Below are 8,686 nucleotides of genomic sequence, written 5' to 3'. Positions count from 1 at the left end.
TTTCCTGCAGCCCCTTTTAGGTACTGGAAGGCTGCTGTAAGTTGCCCCAGGAGCCTTCTCTTCTCCGAACTGAAGACCCCAGCTCCCTCAGCCTGTCTCCACAGGAGACCTCTGAGCAGGAGACCTCTGAGACCCCAGCCCTCTGAGCATCCTCGTGGCCTCCTTTGGAGCGTCTCCAACAGCCCCACGTCTTTTTCGTGCGGGCCCACAACGCTCCCGTTACTGACAGAAGAAGCGTCACGGTCCTGCAGCGCCCTCACAAACGGCACATCACCCTCGGACCCGACTCCCGCTGGCCGTGCCTGCGGCGCTCTGCCGCGAAAAGCTCCGCCGGAACCGCGGGCGGGGAAAGCCCCCGGGACGAGCCGGGCGCGGCGCTGCGGGGCGGGGCAGCGCCGTGCCCCTGGGGCCGTTCCCGGCTCCCGGTGGCCTCGGCGGCCGCAGGTTGCCGGCTGCCCGTGCCCACAGCGGAGCCCCGGCCGCGGGGCGGGAGAGGGGCGGGGAGGGGGCGGCCCGGGCCGGGATCCGGCGCCGGCGGCGGAGGGGCGGGAGCGGTGCGGAGCGGAGCGGAGGCAGCGCCGTGTCCCGCAGCCCCCATGGAGAAATGCAGAGGTGAGGGGGGGGCGCCACGCGTGTCCGCGACCCGCCGCGCTCCCCTGCTCCGGCGGTGGTGGGGAAGGGGCTTTGGGGAAATGGGTTTGGGGGGGGGGGGTCGCTGTTTTCAGGCGTGGAGAAACCCCGGTGGAGGGGGGTGTCCGCGCGTGGGGGCGGCAGGCAGCTCCCCGGGGAGCCGAGCCCCGCGAGTGAGGCGGGGATGGGAGCGGGGCGAGTCCCGCAGGGGGTCGGGGCGGGGGGCGCGGAGCTGCGGCACCCCGGGCACCTGCCCCGGGCAGGGAGCGGCGGGGACCGCGGGGGCTCCCCACGCAGGACCGGTCCCCCTCGGGGCCAGGGAGCACCGCCGCGGCTCGCTTGCTGCAGCCCCTGGATATGCCTAAGGTGGCTCCGGTTTTTCTTCCTAAATTGCCCGTCGGCGCAGACTTCCTGCCCTCCCAGGCGCGACATCGGCGTCCTGGTTTCTGAATGCAAATCGGGCTGGAGGGAGGGCAGGGCAGCGCCCCGGTCTCCCCGCTACCCCCGGGGGTCAGCAGCGGCTGGGAACGGCTCGGCCGAGCCCCGCAGCAATGCGGGCAGCGCCGGGGAACCGCTCCGGGGAGCGGAGGAGGAGGGAGGGAGGCTGGTGAAGTGCCCACGCCTGGGGTGCTCTGCGATTTTTGGTGCTGCTGTTTTGTAAAAGTCTCCCCCGGAGGAGGTGATTCCAGCACTTGCAATGTACCGAACAAGTTTGCAGTACAGCTTTATCTGTTGGGAGGAAAGAGGGTTCTGCTCATAGCCACTGCCCAACTTGTGCTGCCTGAACACTTCAGAGAGGAGCATAGAGCTCGACAAGTATGTTTCTGCCTGACCCCACCTGGACTCGTTACCCTTGAACTGCCCAGGTGTGCTTAGAGCTCAGCAGATGCATTCAAATTAATAGCCCTTGTTCCCTAGTCCTTCCGTGGTGGGGACCTGATGTGCCAAGGTATCATACTGTGGAAGTTAATTTTTGCCAGGACTGTCTGTTCTCTGACTCTGCTGTGCAAGTAATGCAGTGCTCTGACACAGCTGGTTCTGTATCTCCTATTGCATTTTGATTTGTTTCCTACTTACAATTGGTGCTTTAGAGGCCCGATAGGCACAGTAGTGATGTACTGCTAAAGTGATGTTAAAGATCATATCACAAGCTAAATATTGTGTAGCTTTTTTTTTTTTGCCTTTTTTTTTTTTTTTTCTGGCAGGGTCTGCACAGTGCCATTCAGTTTTCGTGGCAAAGCAGTGGATTCATTGAGATTCAGCTATGTTTTGTATATTGTCTTCTTTTAAATATGCACACTGCTCCCTCAGAGCAGTGGGATGCGTTCTGCACATGTGTAATGAATAGCAAGAGCAACTGATGGCAGAGGCTCGGCAGTGCTTTCTGTGCTATGGGTAACGAACGGGGAAGGTGTGGGACCAGTGGGCACTGATGAGGGCAGGGAGGCATCCTGAGCTGCCTGGTCCCAGGGGGATAGCGTGTGGGAGTTGGGAGCCCTGCGGAGCAGGTGGAGGAAGCAGTTGAGTGAGGAGTTACTGATGAGCACGAGGGGCAGTGCCTGTTCCTGTGGGACAGTCCACCTACGATGGATGGAGCCAAAGGACACTGTTAAGCAATAAACTGCTGTTACGGGGAGGCATTTGACTCTAAGGCCTTTCCTCTTGCTTAAGAAGTGCAGATTGTGAGCATCGGCAGACAGCACTGATTATTTCCTTTAAATGCAGGTGGGGACGCGTTCTAGTCGTGGTCGTAGCCTGGCACACGCGGGAGGTGTCTGTCCCTCCTGCTCCCAGAGCAGCCACAGGATTTGGGTGCTGTATCAGCCTGCGGGGTGGCACCTGCACTGCGGGAAGGGCTTAGGCGCTTGGATGCATGTGGTGGGAGTGAAGGAGGGGCTGTGGAGCTCTCCTGGGAATGGGTTTCCTTTCCCAGCCTCTGCAGATGGGGATGCAGGGCCAGCTGCATGGGAAGAAACTCTCTTGACACTTGTTAGGCTACTAAGGCTCTGAAAGATGATCTCGGTGTGTGGCAGGTTTTTTTTTGTGTGTTTTTTTTTTTTTTTCCTGCCAGTCTGCAGCAAAGAGCGTTTTCTCAAATGATATGAGCCTTGAGAGGTTTGGTAGGTTATTATTGTATTTTTAATGCGATAGGGCTCTGTAATGGAAATCGGTGCGACTTGCAGCCCAGTCCTTCAAAGAAAGATGTTTGGCACTCTTGTGTTACTGTCTCTGTTGAGGAAAGACATCAGCTTTGTATTCCTCTTTATCTGAGGGTCTGCCAGGGCTCTGCAGGGCACTGCGAGTGCTTGCAGCGCTCCTCTAAGGGGACGCGCTCCTTCCTCTGTGGAGTAGAGGTTGTCTTGTTACCAGAAGCCAAACATTTAGTGTAGATGAGGATTAAAATGGTGACTTGGTAGAAAGATGAGGTGTTTGCTTGCTTATTAGCGTGTTTCGACTGGGAGGGGAATGGGGTGTGGGCCTGCTTGGGACCTAGTGCACATGTTCTTTTAAACAAGTTCCTGCAAATGCAAGGAGATATGCTTGGGATGAACTGTAAAGCAGAGAGGAGAATAAGAGTCCTGGTGACATTGAGGCCCTTTATAAACCCTCGTTAATCAGAATCAGAATTGGATTGATTCATATTAACATGATCTAGGCTGTATATAAACATATGTGGTTTATCCTCAGCTGAGCACCATCACAGCTGTTGTGTTTAGCTAATTGCTTTGGTGCAATTGGCAACTGGAGAAAACAGGGCAGTGTGCTGCTCTGTACCGAATCCAATACAATTTTCAACTGCTGTGCTGAGTCTCCTTTGAAATGGAAATTAATGTCCTGTGTAATGCTGTAAGATATGTTATCTCTCACTTCTGTGAGAGTGACCCTGGTGGGTTTTGGAGAAGGAAATGGGCTCTGGGAGCAGAAGGCAGGGATGACAGTCATTTTCAGCACGGATTTAGGTAATGAAGCCTTTTTCTGTGACTAAAACCACAGCCTGCCTCAATTATACATCTACCCTGTCCACCCAGCCACGCCATCCTGCACATTGTCACCCGTGCCAGTATATTTCTAGCCCAGCTGCATTTCTGAACGCAGAACCCCCTCAGTCATGCTGCTGTGGTATCTGTGCCCTGCTGGCATCGTTCACAGAATTGCCTGGATCCTGCTTCTAAAGCTGGCAGTGCTCACCAGCACTGCAACTTTGGGCGCCTGCTTTTGGAGCATTCCTGGCAAGGCAGGAGGCCTTGTTTTTGTGGTGTGCTCTTTCATTTTGTGTATGGGGCAGTTCTTGCCCCTCTGCGCACCTTTGCTGCTCCTGAAGCCGTCTGTGTGCGTGCTGTGCCTGGCGGGGGCACCGGAGGCTCCCTGTGAAGGAGTTTGTTGTTCAGGGGCTTTCACTGATCACTTCCATCGAAAACCTGCAACACAGGGAGTGCCGATGTTGTTCTCTTGGGAACTTCCTATGAGCCTCCAAATAACCTGCTGTCCCCTCCGGAAAGGCAGAAGTCCTCTGAGGCAGGCAAGTGTATCTTCAGGCAGTAGCAACCAGAGAGCCCAGGGCTGTAGGGGAGACCTTGGAGAACCAAAACTCAGACGTGCATCTGTGACTAACGATGATGTGGAGCACGAGCACCTGGGCCGTAGGCGTTCCTCGCTGAAGCACAGGCCCAGAGCCAGTGTGTTGATCGGGGTGCTGCAGTCACAGGGCCGGGCTGCTGACCTGCCTGGTGGTGTTTACTTCGCCTTGGAAGCTGAGTCACCTCCTCTCTGCTCTCAGGTCAGCGGGGAAGACAGGCTGGTGCGGTCACTGCTGTGGTCTGTTGGCACGGCTCTGAGCTGTCGCTGACATGGCCTTGCCCCTCAGAGGTGGAGGTGCCAGCACTGCTCGTTTCTGGGCTGAAGTTCCTATAAATGTTTTTAGAGACCAATAAATTTAGTTGATTTCAGGGAGCAGAGCTTTAGGAAGATGGGGTGTGTGTGGGGTAGTTTGAAGCAAACTCAAGCACCCTTAAGCAGGGCGGCATTGGGTGGGCGACCGGCCCCACAGTGACCCAACAAGGCCACAGCCAGGGCCGAAAGACACCGAGGCTGAGAAAATCGCCAGGGCTAACGCCTGGCATGGGTTAGCTTGTGACTGTTGGTGCGGGATGGCCATGGGAGAGGTGTCGGTGACAGAGGTGTGTGCGTGGCAGCTCCCACAGGCAGGGGCTTTGGCTTTGCTGCTGCCCTGGGGTCCCCTGGCAGCGGGAGCATGGTGTGGCAGGATGCTGCGGGGGGAGGCCTGGGAACTGCGCTCGGCTGGCCTGAAGTTCCAAACACAAGGGTCAGCACTCACTGAAGTACTTTTTTCCCCTCTTTTCCCACTGACCTACTGGCTTTTTTCGTGGGCAGAATTCCATAGAAAGCACATCTGAGGATGGTTTGGTGTATGGCAACATTGTCTTCAGTTATAAACAGCTCTGTCTGGAAGTAAATATCTCAGAATTATAGGATCAGCCTGAAACTCCCACATAATGTACATACTCGCCACTTGTGATTTAATAAAAGCCAGTATTTCCTCCCTTTGGTGAACTGTGCTCTGTCTTGCATAAAGGTTTTTCTGATGTCTTTTTTTTTCCTCCTTTGGATCCACTTAGGATAAAAGTGTAGTGCAAGGCTTACAATGAGCCTGGGAAAGATAGATCTGCAAGCCCCGGCTGGCAGTTCAGCCTGTGGGCTTCTTGTTTGTGCGTGTAGGAATTCGAGTCTCCTCCTGAGATAACCAGGAGCAGTCGCCGCCCCCAGCACGGGGGTGATGCACGTGGTTTTCCACTCGCTCCTGTGACTTGGGAGACTTTCTTTTTGAAAATATCTTTAGACTCCCCATCTCGCTAATAATTAATGGATCTAGGGTTTTTTTTGGAGTCAGCGTGAAGTTTGGAGTGTAGAGGTGGGCTGCTAAGCAGCTTGGATGCCTTTTGAAGATGTTTGCATAACGCTTTGGCAGCAGTGCTTTCAGCGAGGTGGGCCCGAGCCAGGAGATTTTTGCAGTTCATGCCCGAGTTGTGGCTTGAGCCCTTCCCTCTTGAACTGAGCTCGGTGGGGAGCAGGGCTCGGGCTGCTGCGATGAGGCGATCTCCTTCCCGGAGCTTGCGTCTGCACCGAGGCAGGTGGCGAGGGGAAGTGTGTGTACAGGCTTCTGTGGGCTGAGATAAGGTATCTGCAAACAGATCTCTGATCCAAAGTCGCTCTGCAGATCACATCATCGTTATTTATCACTGCAAAGCATGAGAACTATTAAGGCTTGGGAAGAAAGAGCTGGCTCCCAGAGAACGTGAGTTGCACAAGGGTTTTGCAATGCCGCTAGTGGCTTTAGCTGAGTGTCTCTCCACAAGCACGTTTGAAACGGGGAGCTTTCTTCTGCTGAGGAATGCGACCCGGCCAGCTGCAGCCCCACCGGCTTCCAGTAGCACCATTAATTTGTCATTTGCGTGGAACAAGCCAGTGCACGCGGCCGGTCAGTCCCCATGCCAAAGGCTCCGGCTTCTGATGGTCCCACTGAGAAAGAGCTGAAATCGGCGCTAACACAGAGACGCTCTTTGGTGCCTGCTGGTAACGGGCAAGTGATCGCAGCGGTTAGGTGGCCACCACCTGCAGCAGTAAAGGATTGCAAATGCAGAAATTTGGGCTGCAAAAGTCGAGATGTGGCAAGGCCAGGCTTCTGCGGTGGCTTGTGACAGCTGGAGGCCATCTGTCCCCTCATCCCATCAGCAGCTTTATCCCTGCTACTTGGCTGGGGAGCATGTCCTGCCTCCTCTGTTTGAATCTGGTGTCTTCAAGGATATTTTGCGTTTTATTACAGCCTCTAAAAATGTGCCTGGTAGCCTTGAATGCTGGGAACTTCTGCTGGTTTTATTGTCATACTTCTCAGACTTCTCCATTGCCCTGGGGTATACAGAATCCAGCAGAGAACTGGGATTATAATGTACTGTTCCACATCTGCTATAGGATTGCCTGATCTTGGCAGCTGATTGAGGTGTGATAAAGCCTCCTCGCATGAGAAGAGAACTGCTCAGACTGATGGAGCTCTATCTACAAAGCAGCAGAGCTCTCTTTACCTTGCTGCAGTTAACTGGGCTGAGGGGTGCGATGTAGCATCCCCTCATCTAACCACAGCCAAGCTTTTGGTGCCTGTTAGGAATTCAGGATGTGTTCATGTGCTTGTGGGTGAAAGCAGCTTTTTTTTCTTAATTAAAAAAAAAAGTGTTTTGTGTGCATCGTAGCAGCTGTCTGCCTGTTGTGTGCGGTGCTTGGGACCGTGCCTGTGAAACTGGGTTAGGAGACTGAAGCGCTGAGAACTTGTTTGATGACCTTATGGCTATATTCCTTCCTCTCATGGTGGGTAACAAGGGGAGAAGTGTAGAACACAAAGATGACGAGCTACGTGTGAAATCGCATGAGGTGGCTCGAAGTGGAGGTGTGACACAGATGGACCAGGCAGACCTTGCCGCACCTGGGGGGCCACGTGCCATCCTGTGCTGGCCTCAGACCCATGAAGAGCAGGCTGTGGGTTGGCTCCTGCTCAGTTGTCTGCTGCTGCTGGGGTCTTGTGGCTGCTGGGCAGCACTGCGGCTACGTGCTCTTCCTCCTGAGCTTTTCAAGCCGTGCCTTGGTGGTTTGCCTAATCTGGGGCATGTCGTGCTTGGTGCCTGGGACTGCAAGTGTAATCAGTGCTGCACGGGCTTTTGTAGTTCAGCACCCTCATCCTTCTCTTTGAAAGACAGTCATGAGTATCCCAGAGCAGTGCCCAGTCACCAGTGAGCTGTGTGTGTGTGACTTTGGGGAATCTTGGGTTTTCCCTCAGCCTGGTGCTTGTGATCCCCACATCTGTCTTGATTCCCTGTGCAACAGTCAGAGCCCACTGCTGTCGCTGGTGGTGCTCGGCCTCGTATGGCAGCGGTACCTCTGAAAGCCAGGGGCCTCTGCAAGAGGTCACCTCTGCAGAGCCACCCCTCGCGAGCTCCTGCACCCTGCCATCTCGTCTTGCAGTGCCTCCCTTGGCTACCCCATGAGAAGGCTGTATGAAAACGTGAGGACTGACTTGTGATAGTCCTAATTACACATTACTGGGTTCTGTCTACAGCCTAACCGATCATAGTGCTGAGCAGTTAATAATACAGTTCCCCTGCTGTGTGCCAAGCATGGGTGTAGCTTTTCGGCTAACAAGGACCCACGTTGTCGCAGGGCGAGGGCTGTGTGGGATGAGGAGCAGCCTAAGAGCATGCTGAAAAGGCACAACCCAAATATTCTCTGAGGCTTGCAGCAGGCGTGCACTCACCTTAACACAAACCCAAAAGGTCATGTTTCTTCTCACCAATGCAAAATGGAAGTCTGCTACCACACCATTTAGCAAAGCAGTGCTTGTAAATGATTTACTCTTCTGTTAAGCACAGTATTATTTTATATAAGCACAGATTCTCACTACTGCTTTAACCTTGTCCCATTTTTTCCAGTCCTGTTAAAGGATACACACGCATCCACAGTGTCTTTCAACTCTCTAATGAGCAATGCTGGCTGATGATGTTACCCATTTGCCTCAGTGCCATGACAGTTTAATTCTGCTGCTGCAGCTTTGGAGTTCTTCCCCTGGTGAAGAGAAGACTCTCCTTTGTGAAATTAGGCTATCTTTCAGGTGCTGAAAGGCACTATTGGCTTGTTTGGTGGTGGTTGTCCTAATGCTGAGCTATGCATTGGGACCCTGTAACCTATCGAGTATCGTTAATGTATCAGTGCTTGCAAGAGTGGCTCAGCTTGTATCTGAACGTGGTTGAACTGCAGGGTCTAGTTCTAGGAAACTTCCCCAATTCTTGTAAGTCAGTCTTGAAGTGTGTTTATTATGCTAAGCTTCACTCTTGGTTTCTGGGACTTTGAATCGTAATTCTGTCGCTGATCCTGATCTAGATGTTGAGACACCGTTAATGCACGCTGTCATCTGAGTGCTTACGTTGTGGCAGCTAGTCCCAGTTTCAGCACAGCAGGCTCTTGCTTTAATCACCTGCATATGCCAAAATACCAA

General features: G+C 53.8%; 1 protein-coding gene across 2 annotated transcripts in view; it reads left to right on the top strand.

Annotated features, from left to right (window-relative positions):
- Positions 1 to 448: 448 nt before the first annotated feature.
- AFAP1L2 (actin filament associated protein 1 like 2) overlaps positions 449 to 8,686 on the top strand; it is a 63,562-nt gene continuing 55,324 nt past the window's right edge. For both annotated transcript variants that reach the window (XM_083843147.1, XM_083843145.1), the window contains exon 1: positions 449 to 612. In XM_083843147.1, the coding sequence (XP_083699273.1) occupies positions 597 to 612 (16 nt within the window). In that variant the 5' untranslated portion in view covers positions 449 to 596. The remainder of the gene's footprint in view (positions 613 to 8,686) is intronic.

This window comes from Anser anser, assembly GCF_964211835.1.
Source record: "Anser anser genome assembly, chromosome: 7".
Lineage (NCBI taxonomy): Eukaryota > Metazoa > Chordata > Aves > Anseriformes > Anatidae > Anser > Anser anser.
This window is presented reverse-complemented; position numbering and strand designations above follow the sequence as displayed.